This window comes from Hyperolius riggenbachi, chromosome 11 (assembly GCF_040937935.1).
Source record: "Hyperolius riggenbachi isolate aHypRig1 chromosome 11, aHypRig1.pri, whole genome shotgun sequence".
Taxonomy (NCBI): Eukaryota; Metazoa; Chordata; class Amphibia; order Anura; family Hyperoliidae; genus Hyperolius; species Hyperolius riggenbachi.
This window is the reverse complement of record NC_090656.1, coordinates 52769330-52789837: the sequence shown is the minus strand read 5'-3', so window position 1 is coordinate 52789837 and position 20508 is coordinate 52769330. Positions and strand designations below refer to the sequence as shown.

The 20508-nt window shown below is 45.3% G+C and overlaps 1 protein-coding gene across 12 annotated transcripts in view; it reads left to right on the top strand.

The window, feature by feature from the left end:
- Nucleotides 1-20508, top strand: part of TERB1 (telomere repeat binding bouquet formation protein 1) — a 138676-nt gene that overhangs the window by 81242 nt on the left and 36926 nt on the right. For 8 of the 12 annotated variants that reach the window (XM_068259680.1, XM_068259686.1, XM_068259684.1 and 5 more), the window contains 5 exons: nucleotides 621-667; nucleotides 6140-6229; nucleotides 9896-10063; nucleotides 18191-18265; nucleotides 20307-20381. In XM_068259680.1, the coding sequence (XP_068115781.1) occupies nucleotides 621-667; nucleotides 6140-6229; nucleotides 9896-10063; nucleotides 18191-18265; nucleotides 20307-20381 (455 nt within the window). The remainder of the gene's footprint in view (nucleotides 1-620; nucleotides 668-6139; nucleotides 6230-9895; nucleotides 10064-18190; nucleotides 18266-20306; nucleotides 20382-20508) is intronic. The other 4 variants (XM_068259683.1, XM_068259682.1, XM_068259685.1 and 1 more) reach the window with 4 other exon arrangements.

Genomic DNA, 20508 nt, shown 5'->3' with positions numbered 1-20508 from the left:
GGCCAATATTTCTCATGCCGAGACAATGCACTTTCTATAGTGAAGGGTGGGCAAATCGGGCAGAGGAGAGTAAGGGAGGAAATGACATCAGGATTGTCTTCAAAATAGCCACACTTAAAATGGGAAATGCTAGGAAGGATTTTCTCTTTTTTACTGTAGAAAAATCACTAAAATAAAAACGTGGACAGTGTAATACATATGTTATGTAAGTAGAGCAAGTATATATCTACTTCTAAATGTTTTTTTTTCTGAGATAGTATGGCTGACAACTCCTCTTTAATCAGGAATCATGTACTATAGTATTGCGGTTGACAAAGAGAACTGAGTATTTTCAAAAACTTTAATGGGTACATTTGATTTTTTTTTTTTTTTTTTTAGAAAATGAAAGGTATTGCTTGCATCAGCAATTATTTTTCTCACTTCTACTACCTGTGGCTAACGCTGAATACCTTGCTGAACTAAAAGATCGAAAGTACCTTAGAATACATTGTTAAAAGTGCTTTACAGAAAAACAAAAAGACATTAATGCAAATGTTGATAGACGTGAATTGCTGATATCAATGGATTAGTAAAACCATGAATTTATTTACATTTATACTGGCTGTTTTTGTTCTTTATAGGAGGGACTCTGCTAGAAAGTCATCAATCAATGGAACAACTGATATAGGTGAAGGAGAACATTGATATTGCTATGTTTGTATACAAAATGTATATGTAAGAGATCTCTGGGGATACCCAGTGGAGTTACTGTAATGGCCAGTCTACACTTTTGCCCTGGAAGCAAAGCAGTCATCACTTGCCAGCTGCCCTATGAAACCATTGGGCATTGGGCAGGTCACTGCAGCTTTCAGTACAGGAGTGGGCCAATGCGTGTACATAGGACCACCTGTTAGAAAATGCGTGCTGCATCTGTGTAATGCTCACTGACCGCACTGTGGACACAGGCTATTTTGATTGGCCATGCGGTATGAGAGTTTACCTACATATTATTCAACATCTGTTGGCCCTCCTACAACATGGAAGTGGTAAAGTTGTATGTGTGCGCACCTTGCACTAACATGTTTTAGCATTTTATGGAAATAGCATCACTTAGCTGTGGTGTAACTACAAATCACCGTAGCAACCCATAACCCACCGCACCCCCATGCTGACCCCTACTTGTGCAGCCTCCATGATCTCCTTACCCCCCAATAAGAGTTCTCACCTTAGCCCTTAAAACAATTGTGGCTACTGTGAGTTCCCCCTCTACCCCCACATTAATAACTATGTAACGGTCACCACCCCCAGTATTGCCATATGCCCTCCTAATATTCCCCATTTCCCCCAGGCCTGCTATGCCCCCTCCAGTAGTGGTATTACCCCCCAGGTTAGGCACCCCCCTGTGCTCTATTGTAACCATCTATGCTCCTCCTGGTAGTGCCATATATGTCCACCTCCCCAAATCGTGCCATTTTCCTCCAGTTGTAGAAGTTGTTTTGTGAGTGTCTATTTTCATAGGGATACATAACATGGGTGCTTAGGATTGATGCATTGTTTCATTCTTTTACTTTGCACACACTTATACTTTTCCATTATAGTGCTCTAAGTTTCATGCTCCTTAGCAGTAACCCCAAGTCAGACTTGGGATGTAAATCCGCAGCTCATAACGGTAATCTCGTGCCTGAGGGAGGTACATGCAGGAGCTGCTGCAGATCTCTCTGTGCTATGGCTTTTTTCTTGCTTTTAGAGTCTAATGCTGGGTACACAGTATGAGATTTTACAGCAGATTTACTGTCAGAGTGATTTTTTCCAACATGTCTGATCTGATTTCTGACCGTTTTCTGTTCACTTCAATAGGAAATCAATTGGAAAATGCTCAGAAATCGATTGGAAATGTTGCAAATAATTGATCTGACGTTAAATCTGGCAGAAGATCTCATAGTGTGTGCCTAGCATAAAAGCTTGTAAAAAAAATTGCACAGGTTTTAGACCCTAAATCTGGAAATAATCATAACGCCAGGGAGGTTAAAAAATCAATCTGTAGAATATTTTGGTGCAATTTAGATAGTCCAAATGGCCTCATACGGAATTACCTCCATACCTCATGAGGAAAGGCTCCTGTTTCTGCGTCCATAAAAGCAAAGTTGCTTTTCCCTTTTGAATGGAAAGTCTGGGGACATACCAAAGAACATGCGTCTTGAGAACAAAAAAAGTTAATAAGCCGTTGCTCATTTCATTACAAGACGAGAGCAAATGTGATTGATAAGAGATCTTCAGCTTCTGTACAGCTGTATATATTTGAGCTTCATCTAATAGAATGCTGATGAGCCTTTTACTGAGTATGATCTCATTCAATTTGTTAATGACCATTGGAAGACTTGGCCTTTTCACAGTAGGCCATCTAGCAGCTGATAGCAGTAATGTTTTCGGCTGGGTGCACACATAACATAACATAAAAGGCTGCGTTTTATGTCATGTTTTCACTTTGTTGTGTGCATTTTTGATGCATTTTTACTGCATTTTTGGTGCGTTGTGGTTTTTTTTTTTTACCGCAGATGTGTTTTTCAAGCGTTTTGCATGCGTTTTAATGAGTTTGCGGTTCACATACACAAAAACGTGTTCTTCATGTATTTCTATTTTTCCACTTATGGCAATCACTAGGAAGACAACAGGAAACAGAAATACATTGGAAAAAAAATTGGGGGAAAAACACAAAATCGCATGAAAAACGCATGCCATTGCATTCCCATTGATTTTAATTATGTGCGTTTTTGCATAATATGCAACAAAACCAGCGTTTTTAAAAACGCACGCATATAAAACGTGTATGCGTTTTTTATATGCGTTTTTTCCTGCAAACCATAGACTTCCATTAGCGGCAAAAACACAGCGTTTTCCGTAACGCTAGCGTTTCTGCTATGTCTGCACCTAGCTCTCATCTATTTTTTGAAAGAGTTCTTTGAATGGAATGTTACTTACAGTATAATAATTTACACCAAGGAGTGATTATTAGCTTTAAAAGAAATTACATTAGCAAAATACTTTTCAAAACATCCATTTTCCCTTTTTTGTTAACATTCCTCTTCAGCTTTAATGCCAGAGTGAAATCGCCGCATCCCCGCTCGGCAGAGGAGTGATTTATTACTTAGAAAAGGACTGCAAAGTTCTACGACTTTACAGGTCGTAGATTATGCTGCCCTGACACACAGGGCTTCTCCTACTGGAGAGGCTGAGCTTTGAGCTGTAGCTCAGCCTCTCCTCAGTCAATCTCTGCAGATCTCTGCCTCCTCCCCGCCACTGTCTGTAAAAGAAGACTGAGAGGGGCGGGGAAAGGCAGCGATCCGCAGAGATTGACTGCGGAGGAGGCAGAGCTACAATCTAAAGCTCTGCCTCATTGAGGAAGTGAAGCCCTGCGAGTCCCTGGGGCTTTGCAGGGCTTATCTCTAGTTGCAGTTACTTATCTATAGTAATAAATCACTCATCTGCCGCGCGGGGATGTTTATACAGGAAGTCACGTCAGAGGCTAGAGAGAGAAGCGTCCACGCTGGAGCGCACGGAAGGTATGTAGCTGCCGCTGCCCGCCGCTGCACATATATAGTTATTGAAGCTGGAGGGGAGAGCCCGAGGTGAGGGAGGGGGGGGACCGTCCCCCCTCCCCGCCGAGTGTGGCCAGAGTCTCTTTAAAGTGTATTAAGTTTGACAGCTTAGAAAGGTTTTATGTAAATTTGGTCCCACCATCTACACAATGAAATGGCCCACAATTGCACTCTGACGCTTGTAACTTATTTGACTCAGTTGAATAGACTTCTTCTGGTCACGCCCTGGCTGTGGATGAGTGCATCCCGACGGGGTATGCATGAGTAAGGTCTGTGCATGCCAAGTAAAACAAGCCACTTGTGCACAGATTTTTTTTCCTCCATGCACAAGCATTTCGTTCTACTGAGCATGCATGGAACTTACTCGCACCTGCTGGTCAGGAGCCGCTCCTCCATGGCTGAAGGCGTGGCAGATAGAAGTTTATACAACTGCTATTGAGTTGGAGTTAATGGTGCTGAGCTTTGCACCAGACTTATTTGTGTTTTATGCTCCGTTTCTGTTGCCTGATGAAGTTGGAGATGCCCACGAAACGCATTGCACTTGCACTTTCTGGAGTATATAGATACATTTTTGTTGGCTAAAATGAGGAGCGTTTATCAGAGCAATCACACTTTAGGGTGACATCTTCAGTTTAATAGTTTTAACTCATTTTAAATACATTTAAGTACATTTCAGGCTAGGTTCACAGTGGGAAGATATTGTGCTATGTCTTATAACGCAGCTTACTGCCCTGCAATGTTGAGGCTGTGCGACGTTAGCATTGTGTTGTAAATGTTGCGTTATGGTAACGCACTGCTGAAGGGCATTACCTCTAAATGTACACGTTAACAGATACAGAAAAGCATAGGTTTCATTGCCTGTATGCTTCACTGTATCTACTGTATGTGATGTTAATGTGCGTTGCGACTTTTTTGTTGCGCTGTAATCGCATCACAACGCAACGTCCCACTGTGAATCTAGCCTCAAATAAGCGATTTTAGTAGGTTTTTTTTAGCTTTTGTAGGCCAGCAAGAAATCTGATTGGCATGGAGTGAAAAAGCGTCCCTGTAAAAAAAACTCAGGACTGATCCTCTTCTCTCTGTTATCTGTCTTATCTCAAAAGTATTCCCGTCTCTTCTGTCTTATGTTATAATTGAAATTGAATGTATATTTCATAATATTTATTTGCCGGTGTTCTGCTGTAATGGCTTGCTCACAATATGAGCGTTGTCAGGGTTTTTCTAAGTGCCAGCGATTTTGAAAATCGCCCTTGTGCAATGATTCCCTTCGAGAGTGTTCACACTCTGCGCGTTTCGATTGCTTTCTGTTGACCAAAGCGCTGCCTGTACCATTTTATGAGCGTTTCAGCTATAATGGAAGGTATAGGGCAATCGCTAAGCGCTTGAAAAAATGCTTTGTATAGCGATTTCCCGAGCGCTTTTAACCTCCTGAGCGGTATGGACGAGCTCAGCTCGTCCATCACCGCCGGAGGCTGCCGCTCAGGCCCTGCTGGGCCGATTTTTATCAAATAAAGTGCAGCACACGCAGCCGGCACTTTGCCAGCCGCGTGTGCTGCCTGATCGCCGCCGCTCTGCGGCGATTCGCCGCGAGCAGCGGCGAAAGAGGGCCCCCCTAGCCGCCTGAGCCCTGCACAGCCGGAACAAAAAGTTCCGGCCAGCGCTAAGGGCTGGATCGGAGGCGGCTGACGTCAGGACGTCGGCTGACGTCCATGACGTCACTCCGCTCGTCGCCATGGCGACGATCTAAGCAAAACAAGGAAGGCCGCTCATTGCGGCCTTCCTTGTTTATTATGGGCGCCGGAGGCGATCGGAAGAACGCCTCCGGAGCGCCCTCTAGTGGGCTTTCATGCAGCCAACTTTCAGTTGGCTGCATGAAATAGTTTTTTTTTAATTTAAAAAAACCCTCCCGCAGCCTCCCTGGCGATCTTATCAGAACGCCAGGGTGGTTAAATACATTGTATTTATTATTTTCCGGGTCAAAAAGTTCATTTCCTGACTGACGTCACAGAGGCGCTTGGCCGTGCTACAAACCCGTTCTTGCATTCTCCAATTTATTGCCTGATGAAGCAGAATTGAGACCTGCGAAACGTGTTGCACGTTTGGAGTATCTAATAAATGTTACTGTGAAACATAGTAACGTCTCAGTCTGTTTTTTCTAGGAGAGGTAAGTCCAACGAAACTTCCCCCTTTTTAAACTGTTTTTAAATGTTTTTATCCTTTTTGGCGCCTCTGTTTACCCATCTGAAAATCTCAATCACTCATCAAAAGCGCTTAGAAAAGCACTTGTGACAGTGCTGGGCGATTCAGAATGTTAACTAAGAAAACGTTCTTTGGTTTTTTTTTTTTGTTTGTTTTTTTTTAAGTTCGGTATTATGTGCAGACATAGTCAACAAGCATTCTTCTCCCTCCCCATCTCTCTCTCCCCCCCTCCTTAGTTTAACATACTATAAAGGATTATGTATTTAATATATTTAGCTGTTTGGCTTGGATTCTGCTTTGAGAAAACGTCTGTTTTTGTTTTTCTTCATACATTTCCTGACTTCTTCCGTTCTGCTTACAATTAGACCCTGTGGTATTATGTGCAGACCTAATAGACAAGGAGATCAGCAGCGTTCTTGACTCTGATGTGCCTCAGAGCCAGATCCGCTGTTCAGGTAATGCTTGTCTGTGTCTGGAGGAGCAGAGCAAAGTGTATAATAATATAAGTTTTTGATTGTGTTTCCTTAAAACGAAGTCAAATGAGCTGTTGCAGCATTCAGGTCTCTTATTATAATTCTGTACTCCTCATGATTTTCTGTTAACTCCCTGTAAAGATTTTATACTGTTCAAAAACATACCATTTAGCAGCAGCTGATGGATCTGATTGGCAGGGGCGTAACAATAGACCCTGCAAGGGATGCTTTCTCAGGGGGGCCCAGAAGCCACAGGGGGCCCCGTGGGGACAGAAGTTTCTTTTCCCTTTCCTGAGAGACTGACAACTGAGGGTACGGAGAGAAAAAAAAACTTTCCGATCTCTACACAATTGTTCTAATGACTGTATCTGTTTAGCCACTGTTAAGGAATCGTACAAAGATTTGTAGACAGTCCCTATTCAGTGTACAGCAGGCTCTTGTGTACAGCGCCCTGCTCCCAGTCACTCCACCCCTCCCCAAGTGCTCTGTACTGTAGTGATGCTGGAGAAGTATATAGAACCAGTTCTGCTCCATCAGAGATGGACAGAGTGAGCGTAATAAGCTGAGGCTGGGAGCTCACTCGTCTGTAGGTTTTTTGTATGTGTTTTATGCACACCATGTGTGTCTGTATGTATGAAAACATGCACGTTTTATCACAGAGGCTAATGTAGTTGATAGAGAAAATGCGTGCAGTGCTTCATTGCTGTCTGTTTTTATCTGCATGGGGGAAACACACAAGTGTGCACTAACCAACTGAATAACATTGGTTCTCAGTTTACCTGTGCAGAAAGCAGTTTCGTAGGGGGGCCCAGTGAATACTAGTTACGCCCCTGCTGATTGGTTTATTTATAAGCTGCATAAAACTGTCATCTCACTGAACATCTCTATATGACATGGCAGGGGAGTGTTGGTTAAGTGAATGTCACACTAAAAAGTCTCTTGTCCTTTACCAACTCTGATATGTACTATGTTAATGGGAAAATATTTTACTAATTATGGGTAAATTTGGTCATTTGTTTTTGCAGCACAGCTTACAGTAACCTAATGATCCAAAAACTTCAAAGGGAAAGAAAAATGATTTGGGGGCATCTTACATAATACTGGGGCATATAGCTATGTATCTATGCTGGAGAACTTGCCAAATACTGGAGACATTTCTGGCCACTTATACTGTGGGGACTTGCCAAATACTGGGGACAGATATCTGGCCACTTATACTGTGGGGACTTGCCAAATACTGGGGCATATCTGGCCACTTATACTGTGGGGACTTGCCTAATACTGGGGACAGATATCTGGCCACTTATACTGTGGGGACTTGCCTAATACTGGGGACATATCTGGCCACTTATACTGTGGGGGCTTGCCTAATACTGGGGACATATCTGTCCGCTTATACTGTGGGGACTTGCCTAATACTGGGGGCATATCAGGCCACTTATACTGTAGGGACTTGCCAAATACTGGGGACAGATATATGGCCACTTATACTGTGGGGACTTGCCTAATACTGGGGACAGATATCTGGCCACCTATACTGTAGGGACTTGCCAAATACTGGGGACAGATATCTGGCCACTTATACTGTGGGGACTTGCCAAATACTGGGGACATATCTGGCCACTTATACTGTGGGGACTTGCCTAATACTGGGGGCATATCAGGCCACTTATACTGTATGGACTTGCCAAATACTGGGGACATATCTGGCCGCTTATACTGTGGGGACTTGCCTAATACTGGGGACATATCTGTCCGCTTATACTGTGGGGACTTGCCTAATACTGGGAGCATATCTGTCCGCTTATACTGTGGGGACTTGCCTAATACTGGGGGCATATCAGGACACTTATACTGTAGGGACTTGCCAAATACTGGGGACAGATATCTGGCCACTTATACTATAGGGACTTGCCAAATACTGGGGACAGATATCTGGCCACTTATACTGTGGGGACTTGCCAAATACTGGGGACATATCTGGCCACTTATACTGTGGGGACTTGCCTAATACTGGGGGCATATCAGGCCTCTTATACTGTAGGGACTTGCCAAATACTGGGGACATATCTGGCCACTTATACTGTAGGGACTTGCCAAATACTGGGGACATATCTGGCCACTTATACTGTAGGGACTTGCCTAATACTGGGGGCATATCAGGCCACTTATACTGTAGGGACTTGCCTAATACTGGGGGCATATCAGGCCACTTATACTGTGGGGACTTGCCTAATACTGGGGGCATATCAGGCCACTTATACTGTGGGGACTTGCCTAATACTGGGGGCATATCAGGCCACTTATAGTGTAGGGACTTGCCAAATACTGGGGACAGATATCTAGCCACTTATACTGTGCGGACTTGCCTAATACTGGGGGCATATCAGGCCACTTATACTGTTGGGACTTGCCTAATACTGGGGACAGATATCTGGCCACTTATACTGTGGGGACTTGCCTAATACTGGGGACATATCTGGCCACTTACACTGTGGGGACTTGCCTAATACTGGGGACAGATATCTGGCCACTTATACTGTGGGGACTTGCCTAAAACTGGGGACATATCTGGCCGCTTATACTGTGGAGACTTGACAAATACTGGGGGCATATCTGGCCACTTATACTGTGGGGACTTGCCTAATACTGGGGACAGATATCTGGCCACTTATACTGTGGGGACTTGTCTAATACTGGGGACATATCTGGCCGCTTATACTGTGGGGACTTGCTAAATACTGGGGACATATCTGGCCACTTATACTGTGGGGACTTGTCTAATACTGGGGGCATATCTGGCCACTTATACTGTGGGGACTTGCCTAATACTGGGGGCATATCTGGCCGCTTATACTGTGGGGACTTGCCTAATACTGGGGACATATCTGGCCACTTATACTGTGGGGACTTGCCTAATACTGGGGACAGATATCTGGCCGCTTATACTGTGGGGACTTGCCTAATACTGGGGACATATCTGGCCACTTATACTGTGGGGACTTGCCTAATACTGGGGACAGATATCTGGCCACTTATACTGTGGGGACTTGCCAAATACTGGGGACATATCTGGCCACTTATACTGTGGGGACTTGCCTAATACTGGGGACATATCAGGCTACTTATACTGTGGGGACTTGCCTAATACTGGGGACATATCTGGTTATCTAAACTGGGGAGGGCAGTTGCCTTATCTTTGGGGCACATCTTGCTACCTATACAGGGGGAGGAAGGCAATTACTTAAAGCGGGCCTGAACTCAAAATGTCCTCTCTGCTCTAAAATATACACAACAGCATTGTAATAATACATATTAAAACATTTATTTGTTACAATTGATACAAATCCTGCAATAAATCTGCAGTGTGTCTACGTCCTGCTTTCATGGAAGCCGACATTGTTAACATCCTGTACTTTCAAATTAGCCTCTCTGTCATGGCAGTCAGCTGACACTGCCGAGGGATCAAATTACAACGTGTGATAAGTCACAGATGGGGGGGGAACTAGACAGGCTAAATTCTCTAAATAGATACAGGGTGCATTTCTCTATTTTCCTTCTGTCCTGTGCAAGAGTACAGGTCCACTTTAATACTGGGATAGCTCAGTATGAATGCAGACTGTTGTGTCCTGCTTGTCTCTCTTCCAGGCTGCCTGGTGACTGCACACTCCATGGACAGCAGGAACTGCAGCAGGATATTGCTGAATTGCCCACACTTGTGTGATCACCACAGAGTTATCCTGCAGGGGGAAGAGCGATACAAAGCCCAATTAAGGACATTACTGCACGGCTCCAGACTTGCCTCAACATGTAATAGTAAGCAATGTTACAATTATTCTAAAGCAAATCAATTGTATCTTTAAAACGTTTGTGTATTCACACTTCAGCGTGCTTTAGGGCCCATCCACGCGGAAAATCGCGGTGCGCCTCTCATTTAGGCTGGTTTTACACCTATTTTTTGCGTTGTGGTGGTGATGCGATGCTTTTGCCACATCCCACCACAACAATAAAAAATGACAATAAAACAACAGAGGATAGCACTCACAGTCAGATCAACCCTGTAAGTAAAAAATTCACTGGTGGTCAAAAGATGAGCAAGCTTGTTCGCCTCCTCTATATCTCACATATATTAAAATCACAGAGGATGGCACTCAAAAGCTATCACAACAAATGCAATGTCCTGCAGTAATATAGTCCACAATCCACAGTTCATCAGCTTCAAATTCCTCAATACTTCATGGCCATGGGATAGAGAAGTTACCACATCATCCGTTGTGAGTGACTCATCAGATTCTAAGACCTTCGTTAGGTCTAGCAGCACCTTGGGACGGTCCCCGGGTTGTCCCTCACCTCACGATCAGTGTATATGGAGTACCTTCTCCGCAGTATGCCAGATCCACATCACCATGTACCTTAAAGAGGAGCTGTTAGGTATAAGGTCTCAGAGAAAATAAACACATATATCAGTAGCTAAAGATTGGCTGTACTTACATTACATATGCATTTCACTGTCCACGTTTGGATTTCACAGAATTTGTATATAGTATATGCAGAGATAGATGCTCCTGACAGCTCATGGCAGGCTCCATGTTTTTCTGTCAAATGTGTCGTCATGTCCTGCCTGCTTCCTGATCACAGATAAGCTCGTTCTTGAACAACACAGTGTGCAGTGAATATTAATGAGCCATGTGGCTAGGAACAATAGCTGACTCCTGCAGTGTACTCTGCCCGGAGATTTATCAGTGCTACGCGCTGGACTGATTACAAGCTGCTGTAAAGTCTCATTAGCAGCCGAGGGGAGGGCCCCAGAATGCTTTGCAGTATAGTATGCGGCTTGCGTCCTCTTGGGTTTTAACAGCCTTACTGATAAGCACACATCAAAGGTAACTGAGATTTTTATCTTCACTAATGGCTTTTGGGCTTCCTTCTAAACTGTTTAACACAGGAGAATAGAGGTTTAAATTAGCTTCTGCAGCCTGACAGCTCCTCTTTAATAAGAACGCTCAACATAGTATAAAACCCGCTAGCTTTGTTATAAAATAAATCTAAAATGCACTCACCTATCCCTTGTAGGGTATTCAGCTCAGAGTAATTTAGACACGGGCTCTCCCCTGCTATAGCCCCTAGGCTCTCCACTTTCTCTTGTGGGCATCTCCACTGCACGTGAGTCCGCGCGCCGACCACACGACAAGCCGCCGGAGCCTCCAGCTACACTATTCCAGCCGTCCTCTCTTCCGTGTCTAAGCCCCGACCTACCGGTTTCGTCAATCGTGACTCATCAGGGACGTGGGGCTAGACACATTGAGAGGCGCTATATACAACCTCTAACCCACCCCTTCCAAACCATTCCCCCTTCCGACATTCCCACCACGCATTGGCCATCGCTACTAGCTGCTGATAGTAGGGGAAACTCTGTTTACATAGCGTAATCTTAACAATAATAACGCTTTGGAAAACCTCATATTAATAAAGTTATATTAAACAGGCCAGTGCGGCATTATTCATTTACAATCATACGCACCTTATTCTTTCCCAGTATGAATACTTTCCAAAATAGTCCCTCCCCTACATCCATTACCTACTCGCATACAATAAAGATTGGTACATAGTGAAAGCAAGATATACGCACTAACTTTTAGGACCACCCATTACCCCCTGCTAAGATAAGGTTCCCACAGCTTATTTCACAGTCATTCCTTTAGTAATAATGACAGTAAATCCCAAGCATTCCAAGGTGCTGCTAGACCTAACGAAGGTCTTAGAATCACAAAAGGTGAGGTGGTGGCTTCTCTATCCCATATCCATGAAGTATTGAGGAATTTGAAGCTGATGAACTGTGGATTGTGGACTATATTATTGCAGGACATTGCATTTGTTGTGATAGCTTTTGAGCACCATCCTCTATAAAAACTGACTAACATATGACCCAGCTGCAGATTGTGCCGACAGGGTCATATGCATAGCGCCACTCCCGCTCAGTGACGGCAGAGTGTGCCGACAGGGTCATATGCATAGCGCCACTCCCGCTCAGTGACGGCAGAGTGTGCCGACAGGGTCATATGCATAGCGCCGCCCCCGCTCGGTGACGACAGAGTGCGCCGACAGGGTCATATGCATAGCGCCGCCCCGCTCAGTGATGGCAGAGTGTGCCGACAGGGTCATGTGCATAGCGCTGCCCCCGCTCAGTGACGGCAGAGTGTGCCGACAGGGTCATATGCATAGCGCCGCCCTGATCAGTGACGGCAGAGTGTGCCGACAGGGTCATGTGCATAGCGCTGCCCCCGCTCAGTGACGGCAGAGTGTGCCGACAGGGTCATATGCATAGCGCCGCCCCCGCTCAGTGACGGCAGAGTGCGCCGACAGGGTCATATGCATAGCGCCGCCCCCGCTCAGTGACGGCAGAGTGCGCCAACAGGGTCATATGCATAGCGCCGCCCCCGCTCAGTGACGGCAGAGTGTGCCGACAGGGTCATATGCATAGCGCTGCCCCCGCTCAGTGACGGCAGAGTGTGCCAACAGGGCCATATGCATAGCACCACCCCCGCTCAGTGACGGCAGAGTGTGCCGACAGGGTCATATGCATAGCGCTGCCCCTGCTCAGTGACGGCAGAGTGTGCCGACAGGGTCATATGTCATAGCACCACCCCCGCTCAGTGACGGCAGAGTGTGCCGACAGGGTCATATGTCATAGCGCCTCCACCGCTCAGTGACGGCAGAGTGTGCCGACTGGGTCATATGCATAGCGCCACTCCCAGCTCAGTGACGGCAGAGTGTGCCGACAGGGTCATATGATAGCACCGCCCCCGCTCAGTGACGGCAGAGTGTGCCGACAGGGTCATATGCATAGCGCTGCCCCCGCTCAGTGACGGCAGTGTGTGTCGACCGGGCCATATGCATAACACCGCCCCCGCTCAGTGACGGCAGAGTGTGCCGACAGGGTCATATGCATAGTGCTACCCCCGCTCAGTGATGGCAGAGTGTGCCGACAGGGTCATATGCATAGTGCTGCCCCTGCTCAGTGATGGCAGAGTGTGCCGACAGGGTCATATGCATAGCGCTGCCCCTGCTCAGTGATGGCAGAGTGTGCCGACAGGGTCATATGCATAGCGCTGCCCCTGCTCAGTGATGGCAGAGTGTGCCGACGGCCATATGCATAACACCGCCCCCGCTCAGTGACGGCAGAGTGTGCCGACAGGGTCATATGCATAGCGCTGCCCCTGCTCAGTGATGGCAGAGTGTGCCGACGGCCATATGCATAACACCGCCCCCGCTCAGTGACGGCAGAGTGTGCCGACAGGGTCATATGCATAGCGCTGCCCCCGCTCAGTGATGGCAGAATGTGCCGACAGGGTCATATGCATAGTGCTACCCCCGCTCAGTGATGGCAGAGTTACTTAGTGACATACTCCTGAAGTGAAGTACATCACTGGGATTCCTGTCGGTCCGCCGCGCATGTGTGCCGTGACGCACTTTGCTCTATCGTTTACACTATGTACATCGCCCATAGACTTAAATTACCCTAAGCACCATGCGTTAAAGCTTGTGGTAACGGACTCTTGCCCTTGCATCGGATCGGATACTTCCGGTGCACCGCAAGGGAACGCAAGAAGTGTGAAAGTCTCCATAGACTTTCATTGCTTTTGCAGCTCCTTGCAGCAAAATAGGTTAACACAATGCAGGTTTAGCCTACAAATATAAAAGGTCCTTAATTGAATCACAAGAGCAGGAAAACTGAAGCAGGTATTACAATTTGTGATTGGGTTAAAAAAGGATCGCACCACTCTGTACAGAGCACACAATTACTATTACCACCACTTGTTTCCACCCTATTCCTTTAGATTGTAAGCTCGCAAGGGCAGGGCTCTCTCACCCTTTTGTGTTATGGAATGCTATTCGTTTACAGTGGTTTGCAAAAAGTATTCGGCCCCCTTGAAGTTTTCCACATTTTGTCACATTACTGCCACAAACATGAATCAATTTTATTGGAATTCCACGTGAAAGACCAATACAAAGTGGTGTACATGTGAGAAGTGGAACGAAAATCATACATAATTCCAAACATTTTTTACAAATAAATAACTGCAAAGTGGGATGTGCGTAATTATTCAGCCCCCTTTAGTCTAAGTGCAGTCAGTTGCCCATAGACATTGCCTGATGAATGCTAATGACTAAATATAGTGCACCTGTGTGTAATCTAATAGGCTGCCTGGCTCTCCCCAAATGCTGTCTGGCAAATCTACCGCACAGAGACAGCATGGGGAGAGTAAGTTATTGGCTGCTGTGAGCAGGAGAGAAAAAAACAAACACTTTTGGCCGGTAAACTGAATGCGGGAAACTTTTAGAATTGACATTTCTTGAGGCAATTACCGCACAAGTCAGTAATTTAATGTTTATGTTCTGTGTGGTGATGGGTTTAGTGAATTGTAATTTGGGAAGGTAATCGGGAAAATCAGCTATTTTCAGTATTACTAAATACAGTAATGCTTTGTGAATAGAGCCTATAGTCATGTAATGAAGCACTGTAATGTAGCATACCTACAGTACATACACAATGAAGACGAGGAGGCACTCCACTGGCTTTATAGTCTTGCAATATCATCACTGGTGATTACGCATGTTAGAACAACTAGACCAGGTATGTCAAACTGGTCCTACGAGGGCCTCACACATTTTTGATACAGCTCAAATCAATTGATGGGTCTGATTAAGGAAAGGTGCGGTCAATCAGGTAGAACACATTCCTCTCTTTCTCAGTCCATCCTAAATACTGGCATGGATCTGGCCCTCCAGGCCTGGAGTTCCACACATGTGAACTAGACTGATGTTAGTGTTGCTTCCAGCACCCACTTGGTCATAACTGCAGCCTCTTTCCCCCTCTAGGACAGAATGGTGGGCTGACTCTTTTGTACAGTAAACAGCCACCCAAAACAACTAAGAATAATTGCTTCATGTGACAATAATGTCATGAGTATTCCAGGCATTAAATTTGCAATAAACCTTAGCACTCTATTATTCAATAATTATCTGAGCTTATAATGCCTTTGTTACAACAGGCAGGGATGGCTGAACTGCACTACAGGCGTGCCTAGTCTTTCCACTGGTGCTGCTAATGTGTGAGTTGTCATAGCAGGCGAGCTGTGAAGGTCCAGCAATGCCATGTACATATTCACCTGTAGCTATAAATCACTGCATCCAGTTACCATAGTGAGACGTCCATGCTAGAAGCAATAGGTCTAGACGCCCCAGCAGGAGCAAGCCCAGCTCAATACATCAGCTCAACGCTACAAGAACAATGTGTTTTGGTTGTGGCGGCTGCATAATTCTTTGTGCTAGGTTATGCTGAGATGATGTCTTCATCATGCTGCCTTTCTGACCCTCTCCTGGCAAGATGAGAAGAACTCGCTGTCGGAAAGTGTCAGGGACATGAAGCTTTTCTCAAATGATTACTAAACATAAAGGAAAAAAAGGCTTGATGTTAAAGAGAAGGTACCTGTAAACACTAGAGGCCGGGTGAATGAATCATCTGTCCTTAGATCTCAGCATTCAGCAGGTGAAGCCTATTTTTTAACAGATCTAGGACTTTATTCACCTGGCAGGTGATTTTGGCGCGCTCTTTCTGGCGCTGTGCTTGGCCTGGGCGCTGCAGCAGTGTAGTTCAGATGTCGGCGATTGCCAGACCCTGAATTACTTTTTCCTCCAAATTGCTATGACTTGGAGGGGGAATAGTAATTAACCACTTAAGCCTAACTGGATGAATATATTTGTCCAGTGTAGTTCAGGAGGGTGCACCACCAGTTTGTTACTAAATGAGGCACATGTGGTATCATTTTAACCATGACGAGTTGTAGAATACATTTTGGTGTGTCTTAAAGCTTGGACACATGTCACATAAAAAATGGGTAGGGACAAACTCAATCCAACATAAAAAAGTAATTTTCAACATTATGATCAAACTTGGGAAAGTCTTAGTAAAACTACAAGAGACGTATGTGGTAATATTTTAACCGTGATAAGTTGTAGAATAACGTTTAGAGAGTTTTAGGGTTGAGGCCCATGTCTTGTGTATTCTTTTTAGTCACAAACTGAATCAAAAGCAATTCAATTTCCGCATAGTCTGATCCAAACTAAAAGACTTATAAAATGAAAACAGTGACAGAATTTAAGAGAAAAAACATGTATTGTTACAGTAGGAACTTGGCTTTTTAAATATGTATACCATGAGGGTATATAACTATTATTTTTGCAAATAAGGTCTCGTAATCATTAATGATGTACAATGAGAAAGCAAAAAACACAAAACAGATTCCAAATTCCAAATACAATATTGTCACCATACATTATGCTAGGGACATCAGTGTTCTCCCCAGAATTTTTTTCCAGCCGGGTGGCCTGAAATAGTAGCCGGGTGGCATGAAAAAGCAGCCGGGTGGGGCAAGATGAAAATTCAGGGCAACTCTGCTTACAGCATAGGAGGAGGTGAGGAGGTGAGCTGATGACAGCCGGGTGGTCACTAAATCTAGCCGGGTGGAGCACCCGGCTAAAAGAGCCTGGGGAGAACACTGGACATCATTTAAATGTTGTAATAACCAGGATGGATAAGCGAATACAATTTGTGGGTTTAACTTATAGTTAGCACTGTTTGTTGTTTTTTGCAACGATGGCACCAGCACTTTGTGTATTGTATCGGAAGTCTCATAAGATTGTCCAAACACTCCTACCTTTCTGCATAAGTAATTATCTGCACCAAGATGGAGCCATTGTTACTCATTTTCAACACATGCACCAGGGCTTGGTTTACACTGTGCAGCTTGAAAATGATCATGCTGCTCCATTAGATCCATTTTCAAGATGCATACATTTGCACCTGCTCTAAATTATTTGCATCTCATTAACCTTCTGTATTAAGGTGAAGACAGATGAGCTTCAGCCATACAGGCATCCCACACTGACTACTTTGGTATAAATTCATTTAGTATTTACAGGTTAAAGCTATGTTTATCATTCATAACAGCAGAGGCAAACCCAGGATTTTCAAGGGGGGGGATTTTTTGAAAGGTTTCCCTCAGCCACACACAATACAGTATAATAATATGGCAGGACATCATGCTGGGTACACATAATGCAATTTTCCATCCAACTGACGGGATCTGACAATTATATCCTAAATGTGCGATCTGCTCTCGACAACGGGATCGATCAGGAGCAGTTTGGATACAGATAATGAGGACAGCCGACATTGCTAATGAAGGGGAAAGTGAAGCATTCACACAGCAGCGCACAGGGCTGTGCTCATACCTGACTCTGTTAAGTTCCCCAGAGCTGCTCCATGCTCTGTACACACACTGCTGCTCTATGCTCTGTACACACGCTGCTGCTCTATGCTCCGTACACACGCTGCTGCTCTATGCTCCGTACACACGCTGCTGCTCCATGCTCTGTACACACACTGCTGCTCCATGCTCTGTGCACACGCTGCTGCTCCATCCAAAGTCAACTGTAGCAGGGAAAGAAAGGGGGCAGTGCTTTGAGCTGCCGGATACCTGCATATATTCTGGTGTCTCAACTTGTGCCTGTCCCCAGACCTGGTCTGATTGGGGATTCTGGGCAGCTGTAACCCCACACTGCGTTTACCTATGTAACTGTAATAATAATAATAATAATCAGAACATTTGTATAGCGCTTTTCTCCTGTTGGACTCAAAGTGCTCAAGAGCTGCAGCCACTCGGACGCTCTCAAGAGGCCACCCTGCAGTGTTAAGGAGTGTTTCCTTGAACTCCTTACTGAATAGGTACTTACCCTAGCCAGGATTCAAACCCTGATCGCCCATGTCAAAGGCAGAGCCCTTAATCAGTACACTATCCAGCCACTATAATGACTTGTAGTGTCTCTGTGGTTCACCCGTAAGATCATATACAATATTACAGAATTAATTCTATCTTTTAGGTTACTCACTGACGCCTGTAAAGAAGGGGAATCAAGAGGTCCAGCATCCCGACAGAACACTGCCGTTCACACATGGTGAGTACTGTACCCAAATACTTCAATCATACTTACAAAATCCTTCGTTAATAATACAAATAACAATGGGCTTGATTCAGTAAGCTGCGCTGCTACAGCAGCTTAGCTTAATGAGAGCAGAGAGTGTTATAATGCCCTGCGCACGCTATGCAGCCATAGCGTGCACAGTGAAATTACGCTGTGCTAAGATAGTGTAAAGAGCACTTCATTGCACTTAACGAGTGCTCCACTGAACCCGCCCGTAGCAGGGCAGCTTAGTGAATCAAGCCCAATATTGCATATAATATATATCCATCCACTCGTGAACACTGCACACAGGATGAGAAAAGCTGACATGTGTTGAATACACCGATAGGAGCTGTACGTCAGAACTTAGCTTAACCACCCTGGCGTTCTATTAAGATCGCCAGGGCAGCTGCATGAGGGTTTTTTTTAAATAAAAAAAAAAATATTTCATGCAGCCAACTGAAAGTTGGCTGCATGAAAGCCCACTAGATGGCGCTCCGGAGGCGTTCTTCTGATCGTCTCCGGCGCCCGGAATAAACAAGGAAGGCCGCAATGAGCGGCCTTCCTTGTTTTGCTTAGATCGTCGCCATAGCGACGAGCGGAGTGACGTCATGGACGTCAGCCGACGTCCTGACGTCTGCCGCCTCCGATCCAGCCCTTAGCGCTGGCCGGAACTATTTGTTCCGGCTGCGCAGGGCTCAGGCGGCTGGGGGGACCCTCTTTCGCCGCTGCTCGCGGCGGATCGCCGCAGAGCGGCGGCGATCGGGCAGCACACGCGGCTGGCAAAGTGCCGGCTGCGTGTGCTGCTCTTTATTTCATGTAAATCGGCCCAGCAGGGCCTGAGCGGCACCCTCTGGCGGTAATGGACGAGCTGAGCTCGTCCATACCGCTAAGGTGGTTAAAGATACTCTGAAGTCTCATAAAATTCAGGTTTTTATTTTAAAAATCTCTTTAACATCAATGCCATAACTAAAATGCTGCATCCCCACGGTGAACACAAACTAAATCACCTCAAACTCCCCAGCAAAAATCCTTGACTTTCTTGGTTTTAGATTTTGCTACCCAGGGAGGCAGAGTTTTGAGCTGTAGCTCTGCCTCCATGCGCGTCAATCCGCGCGTATCTCCGCCTCTCCCCCGCCTATCTCAGTGAAAGAAGACTGAGAGGGGCGGGGAGAGCCGATATCCGCGCTGATGGACACGTGTAGAGGCAGAGCTACAGCCCAAAGTGCTCCCCACAATGTGCCCCGGGGAGTTTGGGGGGATTTAGTTAGTGTGCAGCAGTGGGGGTGTGGCATTTTAGTTAGGTCACTGATATTAAAGAGATTTTTAAAATAAAAACCTGAATTTTGAGAGACTTCAGTTTCTCTTTGAGCAAATTAAAGATAGCAGCTTAGCACATAGCCAGGCACAGCAGTAATATGGCTTAAAGTACCTTCTAAAATAAGATCATTCTGTATAGTCTATACAACTTTGTGAAGCATGCTTACTACAGCCACTGTTTATTACTGAGGAAGTTCTCTATCTCTCAGTAATGCCCAGTAATAGCATGGGAGAGAGTGAAGCCTCCCAAAAATGTTACCTACCTATGGACAGGGAAGGCTCTGGATCCTATAGAGCCTGACCTGTCCTCCTCGTTCCAGCGCTACCCCCCTCCCCCCACCCTTTTAATTTGCTGCCTCGGGTGGAGTCAGAAGCACAAAAAGGGTATTGGGAAGCGCTAGAGAGATATTATGTTGAACCTGTTACCCTATATCAGGGGAACCACCTCCTGTTACTACCCGATAGCCACAGAAAATTACTACAAGAGGTGTCTACTCAAAGAGATATCAAAATGTATTAATGAGGACCATATAAACAACCAGGACCAGACACTTTATTTCCACAAGCTTATGATTTTTTTTTTGTAATCTGAGTTAATGCAGCAGTAGCTCAAAATTACATTTCTCATTCAAAAGTGGATTAAAGACTTTGAGTGTTTCTGTGGTTTACCAGTAAAACCATATTCAGTATTACAGGATGAATTTGTACCTTGTAGGTGTCTCGCTGACGCCTGTAAAGAAGGTGCATCCACAGGCCCGGAGTCCTGGCAGAGCATTGCCGTTCACACAGGGTGAGTACTGCACCTAAATACTTGTATACGGTAATTCATTTGCTGCAAAAGACCTCCAGTAATAGTAAAAGTAACGATGCCGACAGTCCCCCCTACTTACAAAGGACTCGAGTTACAATATTTCAGA